Source organism: Tenrec ecaudatus, chromosome 12, assembly GCF_050624435.1.
Source record: "Tenrec ecaudatus isolate mTenEca1 chromosome 12, mTenEca1.hap1, whole genome shotgun sequence".
NCBI lineage: Eukaryota > Metazoa > Chordata > Mammalia > Afrosoricida > Tenrecidae > Tenrec > Tenrec ecaudatus.
Window position 1 is genome coordinate 99,362,458 of NC_134541.1, and position 14,973 is coordinate 99,377,430.

Sequence of the window (14,973 nt, forward strand, 5' to 3'; positions counted from 1 at the left end):
GAGAACTGTCTCTCATATGTTTGCTGGGTTGCATGCTGCATCTGGCTTCCTGGGTTGTGTTAGTCTGGGTGGACTACAGAAACAAATTCATAGACACTCATATGTGGATAAGAAAGAGCTTTATATACAAGAGCAATTGAATATTGAGAAAACATCCCAGCCCAGTCCAGATCAAGTCCATAAGTTAGGTTTTAGCCCATGTGTCTGATACCAATCTATAAATTCCTCTTCAGACTCATGAAACATATTCAATGATGCCGAATGCAGGATCATCAGAGGCCACTGGGTGGAAAGTCTTATGGATCCAGTGGTGGTATAACCACCTCAGCACTGGCAGGAGTCTCCACACGGCTTCTTCAGCTCCAAGGCTCTGGCTGCCATCAGCCTGTCTCCATGTGGCTTGTCAACAAGAATGTCTCACAGGGACTGAGCATGTGTCCCACCTCAAGCAAGCTATTTATCTCCTTAGCAGCTCCAAATGAGGTCATCTAGCTGCCACCTGATTGACAGGCTACACTCCACGCCTTCACTCTTTTTTTTAGTGTATGTGCTGCCAAAGCAAGCACTCCATGCCTTTACTCTTAATCCTCTCAATTTGACACCAGATTATGCAACTACCACAGTGGAACTTGTGCGAAGTGGCCTGCAGACCCTGATAGCTATCAGTACCCTGCCATGTTGCCCATTAATCTGGGATCCACTTGACTCTGCCTCCACTTGCCTGTGGTCTTCCCACCTCTTGCTTGGTTCTCCTGTGTCCTATGCCGTTGGCCCTGCAGCTTCTTGAGTCAAGAAGAACCTCCAGCAAAGTATCTGACCTCCAAACTTGTGCCTGTCTGAGCTTGCCTGCTCTGCCGTGGGTGGCTCATTCTCTTGATATGAATGGCTTTCTGATCAATATATAAGTATCACTGGTTTTCCTTCTCCGAAAACACATTTAGTGACTATTGTTCTCCTTTAAATTTATCTGTTGTTGCCAGTTTCCATAGTAACCTGAGCACAATGAAATGAGATGCTGCCTGGTCCACTGTCATCCCTATAGTCGGCTGTCAGTTAGAATGCTGGAACCCACATGGTGCTCACTGGCTGATATTCCGAAGTAGGCTGCCAGGCCTTTTCCCTAGTCTGCCTTAGTCTGGAAGCTCTGCTGAAAATTATTCATTATCACAGCGACGCACAGCCTATCTACTCACAGGGTGGTGGCTGCTCAGGAGGGGCATTTTCTCTGATCTCCTGCTTTTAATTCTACCACCGAGCAACCAAACCAAAATTGCAAACTCACTGCCACTGAGTCGATGCCAACTCACAGTGACCCTATAGGACAGGGTAGAACTGCCCCTGTGAGTTTCCAAAATTCTGATTCTTCACAGGAGCAGGAAGACCCAGCTTTCTCCCAGTAGTGGCTGATGGCTTTGAACTACTGACCTTGTAGTTAGCAGCCCAACACATAACCATCACACCACCTGGGCTCCTCTACCACTGGCCACATTTACCTCTACTTAAAGAAAAAACAAATTCACTGCCATCAAGTTTATTCCAACTCATAAGTCCCCTATTGGACAGTGGAACTGCTTCTTAGGGATTCTGAGATTCTTAAGGTGCAAGAGAGCAGACAGACTCTTCTTTTTCCCACTGAACAGCTGGTGGATTTGAACAGCCAACCGTCCTGCAGCAATGCAAGACTTAGCCCATGGTGCCACCTTAGCACCTATTATATAGCTAGTGCTTTGCTAAGAACTAGGAGCGCTGGCAGTACTGAGATTAATATGCCTGGCTTTTAACCAAACAGAACACAGAACTCATGGTTGCTTCGAGGAAGGAAGATGTGGCGGTCGTCTGCCCTGAAGACTACACCTTTGGAAACCCTCCAGAGCAGTTCCACTTGGCTCGAGAGGGTTGCTGTGAGTCAGACTGACTTGATGTCTGTGGATTTGGGGCTTTGTAGCTAAGAACGTACATCCACTGGCGCACCCTGTATGGAGTGCGGGGACTGTGAGCACTCCAAGTTGGCCATGAAGACGTGGAAGTCCACGGAGTGTAGAGAGGATGAGAACACACAGCCTTGTCCCTGCCAGAACAAGAGCAATCCCGTCACAGTCCTTTCCCAGGCTCAGGGTCTCATTGTAGACCAAGGGACTGGACAGAGTCCCAAAGTCATAGATTTGTCTTGATTAGGATGCTAGGCTTGAGGTGGTTTCTTCTGCCGGGTTTTAAATAAATATGCAAGAAGTCAAGTCCCCAAGGTAGGGCATCAATGAATCAATGATAGCCACCAGTCGGGGAAGTCGCACACCAAATCCATTGTCTACAGGACAGAGTAGAACAGAAATGCTCCTAAGTGTTTCTAAGACAAGATGGTTTTACAGAACCCAACTGCTCTTTCTACCTCAGAGCCTTTAGTGGGTTCGAACTTCTGACCTTTTAGTTAACAGCCCAGTGCTTAACCCACTATACCACAGGTGCAGGCTCCTGTGGTGTGATGTATTGTCTTTTCCTAGCCCTGGTGGCATAGTACTTAACGTGTTGGGCTCCTAACCACAAGGTCAACAGTTTGAAATCATCAGCTGCTCTGTGGCAGAAAGATGAGACTTTGTATGTTCATAAAGAGTAATGGCCTTGGAAACCACAGGGGCAGATCCACCTTGTCCTATAGGATTCCATGAGTTAGGATCAACTTGACGGCATGAAGTTTTCAGGAGCCCAGACCATAAAATCAGGGCTCAGAGAGGTAGCATTACTGGAATGACTTGAAGGGGACAAGATGAACAACTGTCAGATTCCAGGATTGGGACCCAGATGGGTCTGGTTCTAAGCCCACTGCATCTTGCTTGAACCTCTCCACGAGGGAGGCGACACGGTTAGGGAGGATGGAGCCTGCCAACCTAATGTTGTTAGCATCTTCCTGCACACTCAATCTGCAGGGTAGGTGGTGTTTGTTGCTGTTAGTTGTTGAGTCATCTCACAATGACCCCATACAAAACATGGCCAAATCCTGTAGGATCCTGGCTATTTTGTGTGACTTCCAATTTGTGGGGTTCAACTTCCAGTCCTATATCTCTAGTATGACCCATAGGGTTCTCACTGGCAGATCTTCAGAAATAGATAGCCAGGCCTTCCTTCCTAGTCTGGGTAAATCTGGAAACTCTACTGACACCTGTCTACCATTTGAAAAACTGCTGGCATTTAGAATCCCAGTAGTATCACTCTCAGCATGACAGCAACACCCAAGTCAACGTACTGACAGATGAAGGCAGGGAGGCTGCATAGAGAGCCCTGAAAGAAGGTAAGGAAATGAGCCTAGCTTTCTAAGGTCTTTTCTAAGACCCTTCAACCCTCCCCAGAGACGCCCATGTAAACCAAGATGTGTTCTGCAGTACAGGTAAGGAAAGCCTGCTTTGAGCAGAAAAGCAGCTTCCATGCACAGCTGCTGACCTGTCCTAGAACATTTTCTAAATGCATCAGACAACAGGACAGGGCTGCTGACTGCTTCTGAGTGCTGTCACGGGAACATAATGGCTTTGTTTTCACGAGGGAGAGAGGAAGGCAAAAGTTTATGCCTCAAATTAGTAGGTCTGTCATGTTCCAAATTATTTGCTTTTCTAAAAATGGACTTTGACATGTGAACAGTTAGTATCTAATGCAAGACCTGAAAATCTGTCTCTCTCCAGACAGCAGGCAGACAATAGCTAGGGGAGCTTTCCCTGTCCCTCTCAGTGCGAGGGTACAGTGGTCTCCCAGAGCACACGTCCTTCCTGCACCTCCATGATCCGTGGCAGACCTTCAGCCCACAGGAAGACCCCTGGAGCCCTACCAAAGGGTCTTAGCACCCACGGCTGTGGTCCTCAGAGGATGGTGCCCTAGCCAGCACCATCGGCATCACCGGGGAACCTGTGAGAATGGTAGAGTCTCAGCCCTACCCCAGGACAGCTGAATCAGGTGTGGGATGGAGTATGCTCATCTACGTGTTCACAAGGCCTCCAGGTGATTCTGACGTGCCGCATATAGAGCAGAAGGAAGAACCACTGGTCTACAGCAGCTTTGCCTCCTCTTTCTATCCCTCTCCTCCATCCTCTCCCCCCTCCCCAGCTCAGAGCACCACCCACCTGATAACTAAGATCCTCCCACCAGATGTCTCCAACTCCACCCATCACAGGGACCCTTTAGGACAGTGTAGAACTGCCCCACAGGCTTTCCAGGATTGGACTCCTGATGGAAGCAGACCGTGAGATCTTTTCTCCTGCAGAGCTGCTGGTGGGTTCACACGGCCAGCCTGTCAGTTAATAGCCAGTGTTTAACCACTGCCATCAGGCCCGGCCTAAAGCCTTGAAGTATCCACTGACTTCTCTCATTTCAAGCTCATTAAAGAGGCTCCTCCCACCTCTTTGGACTGGTGCAGTCTCCCACCACTAAATCCAACCAAGTTTTAAGAAAGGAAGACAGAAGAGAACTGAATGAGGTTACAGTTCGCTCTGCAGAGAACAACTCTCAATGTGCCTTTGATAAGTGACAGCAATGTCGTCCTCTCTAAATGGCTGTGACCAGTACAGCATGGTTGTCAGGGAACCCACCAGTAAGACACACCGGGAGGACCAAGCAGGATGCCTGCTGCTGGTTGTTGTTGTTGGCCATTAAGTTGGCCCAGACGCATAGCGATCCTGTGCACAGCAGAACAAACACTGCCCATGATAGGTTCAGGATCAAACTACGGAGCCCCCCAGTTTTCATTTGTTGACTGTTTAGAATTAGAGAGCCAGCCAACTCTCTCTTTTTGGCAGCCACTGTGTCACTTCATCGCACTGAAGATATTTTTCTTCTGCTGTGGATCCTTTACTCTACCAAGCATGGTGTCTTTCTCCACAGATGGTTCCTCCGGATGACATGCCCACAGCATGAGAAACGGAGTCACACTGCCTTGCTTCTAAAGAGCATTGTAGTCGCACTTCCTCCAAGACACGTACGGTTCTGCCGACAGGCCATGATCTGGTTAAGGCTCTTTGCCACCATCATCATGCACAGGCATCGATTCTTCTTCGGCCTTCCTTACTCACTGCCCTGCTCTGGCAGACAGATGAGGCGAATGAGAGCGCCTGACTCGGAGCAGGCGCCCCTTAGCCCTCAAGGTGACACCTTTGATCCGCAGCACGCTCACCAGGCCCTTTGCAGCAGTGTGCCATTTGATTCCTAAATCCTTCTGACTTCAATCTTTTCTCCATTGATCACGGTATTGCCTATTAGTCCCGTTGTGAAGAACTGTGTTTTCTTTATGTTGAGGTATAATCCACGCTGAAGGCTCGGGTCTGTGATCCTCATCAGAATCACTTCAAATCCCGCTGGCTTTCAGCAAGCAAGGTTGTGTCATCTGCACATCGGTGGCTGCTAACGAGCCTCTTTCCAATCCTGATGTCTCTTTCTTCTTCAGGAAACCCAGCATCTCGGATTACTGGCTCAGCACACAGACTGAAGAAGTCTGGAGAAAGGATACAGGCCTGATGCACACCTTTCCTGATTTCAATCTATTAGAGGGCTAATAAATTGTATCTAGTGCCTGGATCCAATTCAATCAGGCTACAGCTGACCAACTCCATAACGTTTGTGACTCACCAAATGAAAAAGTGGAAAAAGGGTTAATGATTGAGAGGACCCCTGGCCGATACCTCCCCTCTTTCTCTCTCTCTCCCATGGGTGTGTTCTCATCCACCACATCGATTCACTTCATACTTTGCTGTTTACCTTTGTAGCTTCCTAAGGGAAACACACATGTCCTGCATGTCTTACCTGGGACGGTGTCCTACAGTGGTTGTTCCCTCAGGCAGCGGGAATCAGGCATGAGGCAGAGCACCGTCTTCAACAACTGGTCAAAGGCTTGGCTCACGTGAGCACACACTGCACCAGACCACACACAACACCTACATGCTTGAACTTGGACGAACTTGCATGTGCCATCAAACAGGGACACACATGTACACTGGGTCACACACGGACACCAGGATGTCCCCACGCCTTGCTTACACCCAACAACAGAAGAACTACAAAGAAGCCATACGGTACCTTTGGGTGACTTAAGTGTCGCCACTGCCCAGTCACCATCACAACTTCCTAAAAAAATAACAATCAAGAGATGCTGATCTGTTGGCTGGATCCCCAGGATCGTGCGCCCTCATCCCATGTGGCTGCCCCAGTCGCCTCCAAGGAGGACAGACCCCAGGGGACAGGTGTGCAGTCCTTCCTGTCTAAAGTGGTGACCCGTCAAAGATCAGCACATGTCTCCAGCCACATGAACCAGAGAGTGAACTCTTCAGCAGTCGGTAAGAGTCTAAGGAAGCCTGGCGGTGCGGCGATTAAGAGCTCAGAGGCTACCCCAAAGATATGTGGCTCAAACCCGCCAGCTGCTCCCTGGGAGAAAGGTGTGGCAGTCTGCTGCCCCAAAGACAATGGCCTTAGATGCCCTCCCCTACCGGACAGCTCCACTGAGTCCTACAGAGTCACCATGAGTTAGAATCTCCTCGAAGACAACGAAATAGGTGAAATCTGACTCTAAAACTGCACTGGTAGGAAAGTGGTTATGTGTTGGGCCAATAACAGACAGGCCAACAGTTCAAAACCACCAGCTGCTCCTCAGGAGAAAGACAACGCTTTCTATATCCATTGGGAGTTACAGTCTCGGAAACCCACCCAGGCAGCTTTTCCCTGTCCCTGTCCTGTAGGGTGGCTATGAGTCAGAATCAAGCTGATGCCAGTGAGGTCTTGGTTTTTTAGGGGGTTACTGATCTTTTAGGGATTCGATGGCCAAGCCTTTCTTCTGAGGTGCTTCTGGGTGGACTCAAACCTCCAACCTTTCTTTTAACAGCCAAGCCCACTAACTACCTGCTTACACCAAGCCTGTGTCTGTGCAGTGAGGTCTGACGCCTACGGACCCTCTAGGGCCGAGCATGACTTTCGATCGGTACTGAAGCATATGGGCATGTGTTTCTCCCATGGAGCAGCTAGGGGGTCCCAGCCACCAACCTTGTGGATAGAAACTGAGCACTTAACCACTGTGTCACCAGCATTCACCTGTGGTATCCCCCACACCAGCGGTTCTCAACCTTCTTCATGCCTCGACCCTTTCATACAGTTCCTTATGTTGGGGTGACCCCCAACCAGAAAATTATTTTCATTGATACTTCATAACTGTCATTTTGTTGCTGTTATGAATCAGGCGACCCCTGTGAAAGGATCGTTTGACCCCCAATGGGTTTGTGACCCACAGGTTGAAAACCACTGCCCTACACACTATTGGGCTCCAGCTAGCTGTTTCATAATCCCACAACGCCTTGCTTTACTGACCAGATGTGCACCTGGCATTTTGGCAGTAAATCCGTTCTCCAAATTTAATTCCATGTCTGATGCATAGAATGAGCCCTGCAGGGAGTCTCCCTTTATGAGAAGAACCCTGTGGTGACCCCTCTCAGGTAGCAAAGGAGGGTGAGTGTGACTGAGGGGCACAAGCTCCTTGCAAAGCCTCCCCCAGAGGATTGGGTTTTACCTAAAGTGAAGCAAACCAGCCCAAATCTCTGCCCATTGGGTGGAGACTTGGCCAATCAGCATGTGCTACTAGCCCTTGTTTCCTTTCTTAGGAATCTACCTAGAACGGCTCAGTCTCACATTCTGCATTGTTTCCACACACACCAGGCTGCAGCAAAAGGGCTGTGGACGGAATGATTCCAGAGCCCAGAGCCAGCCCCAGTGAACCACTTCTGGTTGGCCTCCCAGGCATTCCCTGCTCAGCCCTCATGGGACAGGGGAGACTGCAGTGAGAGGGAGACAGCGAGAGCAAGTTCAAATTGAGAGGCAGCCTCCTTCCCCCTCCTCTTCCACCCACGGAGCAGGGTCACAGTCACCTGTAAATAGTGAGGCAGCCCAGTACTTCCTGTGGGCATCTCTGACCCTCCCTAAGGATGTGGCAGCCCAGAACTTCCTGTGTGGGCATCTCTGACCCTAAGGATGCCATCCTCACCCAAAGCAAAGTCCTCACTGTGAGGGCTAATGGCAGGGGCCAAGCCACTGTCATCTCTTGTCTTAGACTGGCCAGAATGTTAGTCAGGACGCTTGTTAAGCAAGCCACGGGCAACTGAATGTGGACTTGGGGGTTTCACTCCCTGTGGGTGGCACTGTCCTGATTGCTGGGGGCTGCCTGGAGTCGATCCCCACTCATGGTTAGGGTCCCACGTGCTGAGAGTACCATTGCACCCTGGGGTTTTCCTGGCTTTAATCATTAAGGATGCAGTTCACCAGGCCTTCCCTCTGGGGAGCACCGAGGTGGGTTCACACCATCATCCTCTGGGTTAAGCATCCAGCTGCAAACCACTCTCCCACCAGCTAAAACAACAACAAAAACCTCACTGCTATTGAGTGGATTCCATCTCATCAACCCTACAGACGGGGTAGAACTTCCCCCAGTGGGTTCTGAGACTGGAACTCTTTATGAGAGTAGAAAGCCTCATCCTCCTGAGGAGCAAGTGGTAGCTTCGAACTGCTGGCCTTTCAGTTTGCAGCCCAAAGCATAACCCACTCCACCAGCAGGGCTCCTTGCACCACTCGCACACCTCAAATAAATGCTTGCTGGGGGAAAGGTTAAATGCCTCCCAAATCTAGCTTTTGCCTTTTATATAGCCTCTGGCAGCCAAGAGTTGAATCTCTTTGGAAGAATGTAGGTAGGATTCCTATCAGGTGACCTTGCGTGTGACTCGTGGATTTGCTATTTACTGATGAGTGACAAGGAGCCACAGCTTTACAATCTGCAAATCTGTGGAACTAATACCACCCTCCCTTGCTCCCTCCCTCCCTTGGATGTATACTGCTTGGGCTTCTATGATTCCATGTCCCTGTCTGTCCTAACTTTTCTTTAAACTAGCAGCCATCTATCCATCCCTATGGATGGCCTAAGGTACCTTGTGGGCTTTTCAAGCACAGTCGCTGATGCAGAGTGAAGAAGGAATGTGTTCATGTTGAAGCACAGGGGAAAGAGAAGACGCAAAGGAAACTAACTCATGCTGGCGAGCTGATAATCTACAAGCCAGCAAATCAGCCTCTGGTGGCTCCTTGGTCTAGTGCCCGAGAGACAGCACAGCTCCGATCCAGTGAGGCTCCATGCCCAGGCGCAGGCCACCTCCCCGGCCATGTCCCTTAAGCCAGAGACCAAACAGATGGAGGCAGGAGTCAGCCCTTTCTGAGTCACCAGGGGACGCCGAAAAAGGTTTTGCCAGGCTCCTCGGTCCTGTAGACACTGAGAGTGGAGAAGCCCCAAAGTGGGTTTTTAAGAGGGACAACGCCCATCGCCCAGGGCCCTGGCCAGGGGCTCATGTTGCCCAGGATTGCGGATCAGGTAAGGGCTGCTAACCTCAAAGTCAGCTGTTTGAACCCACTGGCTGCTCCAAGGGAAGACAATGAGGCTTTCTGCTCCTGTTAAGATTTGCAGCCTCAGAAAACCAAAGGGCAGTTCAACTCTGTCCTATAGAGTCATTATGAGTATATGCAAGTTAGTGTTTACTATGGACCCTGCCATGAAAGGGGCCGGGCATACACTGATGAATAGACAGGCCTGGGTCACGCCTCAGTGAAACATCTGGGACGCCAGACTGAATGGTTGGAAAATGAATGAATGAGTGAATGAATGAATGAATGAATGCACTTTAGCCCCTAACATGTACCCCCTTTTCCCTGGAGCCAGGTAGTGAACCCTTTGGGAAGAGTACCCATTTGGAGGAGGAAGAGTTAGGGAAGGGGGATTGTCACAGGCTGTGTATGACCAGATGTTACAGCCCACACAGAGAAAGGAGCCCTCTTGAAACACAATTGAGAGTGGTTTCATCACACAAGCTAAAGGTCAACGAGGGGCAGTAGGAAGACAGACAGGTTTGGGGGGGCAAGGGCTGGGAGACAGATGAGTACAGCCCTTTCCTTCCAGAGGTGCATCTCTCATTCTGCTAGAGAGACTGGGCCAGGGACCCTGAGTGAGAATGCTTCGTTCTCTCATTTAAAATGGAGATTGGTGCTTGGAGATCAAGCCTTTGACTCCTCATGAAGAAATGAAGGTCCAGAAGGAATCAGTAACTGGCTCAAAGTCACAGGTCACTAAGGACAGAGGCAAGCTGAGGCAGAGTATCCGATCCCTCCAATGTTTTGAACAGTAAAGCCACGGAGGAACTCATGGAGCCCTGGGCATGCGGGGGTTAAGCACTAGGCTGCTAACTCAAAGGTCGCAGTTGGCTCTGCAGGAGAAAGACAGGCCAGCACTGCTCTGGCCTATGGGGTGGCTAGGAGCTGGAATCGACTCTGCAGCAGAGGGCAGAGGAGCTTATTAAGAGGGTTCTTGTCTGGGGGGCTTTCTAAATGGGTGGCTGACCCTAACAGCTGGCCAACCCGACTTGGAGGCCCTCAATTGCACTTTTGGAAAATGCGTCTGGTTAGTTGAGGATGTGGAGCTTTTATCAACAAACCATTTTTAAACAACTTTTCTCCTGGGTGGTAATGATTTCATTAATGGAATACATTTCATCATTCACACCGTGATCACATTATGCCTTAATAAAGAACCCTTGAAAGAGCGTTTATTAAGGGATTTGCATTTCATTTGTGCGTTCAGATGCCAGACTCCTGGATAAGCCACCACTGGGTCAAGCAGGCCCTCACAGGCCCCTTCACTCACTACAGACGGACGTGCCCGTCTGTGACCCAGCCCCTGGAGTCCACAACAGAGAGAAGTTTGGAGAGGTGAGGGGTTCACCCGCCACATCCAGGGCTGGGGATCCTGGCAGGTTTCGGAAGAAATAGAGGTGCCACTTCCTTAGGGTTGTGTTCTTAGGGGCCCTCCCTCGAACTGAGTCCGACTCGCGGTGACCCCATGTGACAGAGTGCATCTGCCCGGTTGAGTGTTCCTGGCTGGAGAGAGACCTCATAGGAGCAGTCCTCTAGGTCTTTCTCCCACAGGGCTGTTGGGGGGAGGATGGGGAGGCTCAAACCACCAACCTTTGAGTTAGCAGCTTAACCACTGTGCCACCAGGATCCTTAACAACCAAGCTACTCCCAATTCTCCCGAGGGAAGCTCATTCAACTGTTCGATAAACAGTTCAGAAGTTTTCTGAAGTTTCCTATAGGTGGTAGAAAGGTTTACTCAAAAGGTGTCTGCCCTCTCGCCACACTGCAAATTTAATCCAGACCACACTGCAGATGTTTGCCGGCTAACGGAGCCTGCCCAACGCTTGAAAGCGTCCAGGTGCTCTGCTGGAATCTCCGTCTGTCGGGTATCCAGGGCCCCACGCGGAAGGAAGCTCACAGGAAGCACGCAGCAGAGTGCAGGGGCTGGGCTGCTGAGTGTAGTGAGACCCATCAGAGAAGGAAAAGGCGTCTGGGCTCACCTGGGTTTACACCACAAGAAAAATCAAATCTGACTGTCACCTAAAAGAAAAGCTGTAGAATGGGAGGGGCCAGCCAAAGGTGCCCCTCAACAAGACAACAGCCCATGCCAGCTCCTGCTACCTCATGGGGCACGTGTCACCTCAGGGTGCATGTGCTAACATTGGGGGGGGTGTGCTACCTTGTGGGGCATGTGTCACCTCGGGGTGTATGTGTCACCTCGGGGTGTATGTGTTAACCTTGGGGTACATGTGTCACCTCGGGGTGTATGTGTCACCTAGGTGTGTATGTGTTAACCTTGGGGTACATGTGTCACCTCAGGGTGTATGTGTCACCTAGGGGTGTATGTGTTAACCTTGGAGTACATGTGTCACCTCGGGTACATGTGGATACACTTGTATGCAGAATGGTCACAGACAGACAACATGAAGTGAGAAATGGTTGTATGAGGGTTAAGATAGGCTCAGGTTATCAGCAAACCCTAGGGAGTCTTTGGGCTTAGCATCTGTCAGTCTGTATACCTGTGTCTGTAAGCAGGTGGCTCCAGACCCTCAGGACTCCATCTGGAAATCCTCAGAGGTAGTGTGAATTCCTTACAAGACTTCGCGTACAAACACTTATTAAGCTGAAAACTAATCTCGCTGCATCAATTCAGACTCGTAGTGACTCTCTATACGGTTTCTGAGGGTGTACATCTCTACAGAAACACACAGCCTCATCTTACTCCTAAAGAGTGACTCATGGATTTGAACCACCAACCTCTGGTTAGCAGTATTTAATCCACAGTACCACGAGGGCTCCTTATACAATCACATATGTAACAAAACAAAAACCAAGCCCGTTGCTGTCAAGTTGCTTCTGAGTCATACCGAGGATCAGCTGGTGCGTTTGAGCTAGTGACTTGTGCTTAGTAGGCCAATATTTGCTGACCAATGCCATCAGTGATCCAGAAACAGTAGTGTCCAAAGAAGGGCTTGAACCCTGGACTCTCAGAGTAGATGTCCGATGCTCTACCTACTGACCTCTTGTGTGCTTGCCAGTACCCTAGATGCCCAAGCTTGTCTGTGAATCTGTTTTCCGTGGGTCGTGGCCACCACAATCACCACAGTGCTTTGGGCTCCTAACATCAGTTGGAGAGAATTAGTGTATCTCACACCAGAATCCCATCTGCAAGTGTCTCCCACGCCATCTCTAAAGAGGGGCTTGGCAGAGGAGGAAGAGGGGATGGGTAGCTGACAAGAAATGGAAGCCCGGTATCTGTGGGGTGCTCTGCTCACTCCAGGAACCAGGTGCAGGGGGAGAGTACTGTTCCTACCTCCTGCTAACTAGCAGCAGTACTTTGGGGTCCTCCCAGAGTGAATGGGGGCTCCGCTCATGGGGCCAACATGCTTGAGAAGGGAGTTAAAGGCTCATGGAAGCAACGTCCTTCCCTGAGTCCTGAGCATACTCTAGAGCAGTGGTTTTCAACCTTCCTGACCTTGAGACCCTCTAATACAGTTCCTCGTGTTGTGGTGACCCCCCCAACCATAAAATTGTTTTTGTTGCTACCTCATCACTGTCATTTTGCTCCTGTTATGAATCGGGCAACATTGGTGAAAGGGTCCTTCAACCCCCAAAGGGGTTGAGCCCTACAGTTTGAGAACGGCTGCTCTAGATGGAGACTGTGACTCACACGCTAGCTGTGAGTCACAGGGCGATGAGGCCGTGGACAAGGGGGCTCATATGCCTCTTTGCCTTCATGCTATGGGCCATCTCACCATACATGCCCTCCTGGGCACTTGCATGTCTATTTTATAGATGACAAAACTACACAGATGGGAAGTAGCTGAGCCAGGATTTGAAATCACCCCACCCCACCCCCCAGAAGCAGGCTCAGTGAAGGGACATATTAAGTAGAAAGTCTGGTTTAACACTCTCTTATGAGACTGGTGATGATAACAGGACTCCTGGGACCAGTGAGGAGGAGAGGCGAGGAAATCGCCCTCTGGTGCTGAGACTACACAGGAGCCGCTCATTCACTGCAGGTGGGAATGGACCCTGATGCTACTGCCAAGGACATCAGTTCCCTGGTTTCTGCACAAGGGGGCCCTGGGACCCGTCTGACCCACTGACCCCAACCCTGGCCCATGCCAGCCTGCTGACCAATGTCCACTGTAGCGCTTGCCACTACAGGAAAATGCCCTTCAGCAGGTGAATGGGGAAGCACAGTGTGGAATCCACTCAGAGAGAAAAGACATCCCGGTGCACGCCACTGGCTGGATGGGCCCTGAGCAGCATGTTCAGCAGAGAGCTAATACCATATGATCCCACACCTATAAAACGCATAGACACCTATGATGATGCGGGGGGTGGGGTACAGGGAAAGGGGCATTTGGGGCCTGATGAAGTTATGTGAATGGAGGTAGAATCGGTTGGAAAAGGACAGTTAAGACAGTTGCACAACACCAAGAATGGAATCAATTTCACTGAATTATACTCATGCATGTAGAAAACGCGTTGCTGTTCCTCTTTCCCTGCATTTAAAAATAGTGCGCCTGGAATAGCAGGGCACAGCAAGGTCTGGAGAAGAACCTTCAGATGGGCACTGGAGACGAGGGTGGTTTTCCTGCATGTTGACCTGGCCAAGCGGTTTTCCACCAGTGGCTCTCAACCAACGCTTCACTTTGGAGCCATCTAGAAGGCTCTGAAAAAAATGCCGACGTCTAGGCCTCATCCGAGGTCAATTCAATCCCAATCGCTCAGTGGGGCCTGGACCAATAAGATCTTCGGACCACTTTCCAGGTGATCCTAAGAACACCCGTCCACAGGTCTCTGGTTCAGCGGCCTCTGGGCTGCGGCAGCCCATCAGGAGCAAGGGATGACTGGCTTCACTGGGGCTGCTGTGTGTCCGTCCAATAGCACTCCTCTAAGGAGAGCACCAGGGCAGGACGCGGAGCACTGCCGGGTCCCTGTCACACCCATGTGGATGAACGGGAAAGTGGACTGGCTACGAGCTCTGGGATATCACCAGTAGCCTCAAATCTGGAGTGATGACAAGAGGGTTCCGGGCTCCACTCTGTCACTTACAGGCCGCTTGATTTGGGGCCCATGAAGTTAGCCTCTTGGAGTCTCGGCTTCCCAATCTGAAACTGGGCTCCTAGTGTGCCTTCCTCTTTGGATGCTGTGAGAAGAGGGAACAGTATTCTTATCCCAATAATTTGGATGTTATATATTTTTTGCTCATCATGCTCTCCCCTCACCAGGGATTTTCATAAAGGTACTAGGCTGCATGTAAAAAAAAACACAGTAGTGCTTATGAAAATACTTTGAGTGGGGAGGACATGGAAGACCAATATACCATGTACCAAAAAACAAGCTCACTGCCATAGAGTTGATGCTGACTCATAGTGACCCACAGGTAGAACTGTCCTTGTGAGTTTCTGAGACTATACTGTTTCTAGGAGTAGAAAACCCTATATTTCTCCTGTAGAGCAGCTGTGGTTTCAAACTGAGGATCCTGTGGATCATAGCTCAATGGATAACAACTATGCCACCAGACTCCTTACTGTCATGAAAAGACTGTAGTGTCTCCTCCTTGCT

General features: G+C 50.1%; 1 protein-coding gene across 1 annotated transcript in view; it reads right to left on the reverse strand.

Moving 5' to 3' along the window:
- Positions 1–14,973, reverse strand: part of SHISA9 (shisa family member 9) — a 310,911-nt gene that overhangs the window by 17,028 nt on the left and 278,910 nt on the right. Inside the window, exon 4 of the mRNA XM_075528406.1 lies at positions 6,049–6,096. Within this exon, the coding sequence (XP_075384521.1) occupies positions 6,049–6,096 (48 nt within the window). The remainder of the gene's footprint in view (positions 1–6,048; positions 6,097–14,973) is intronic.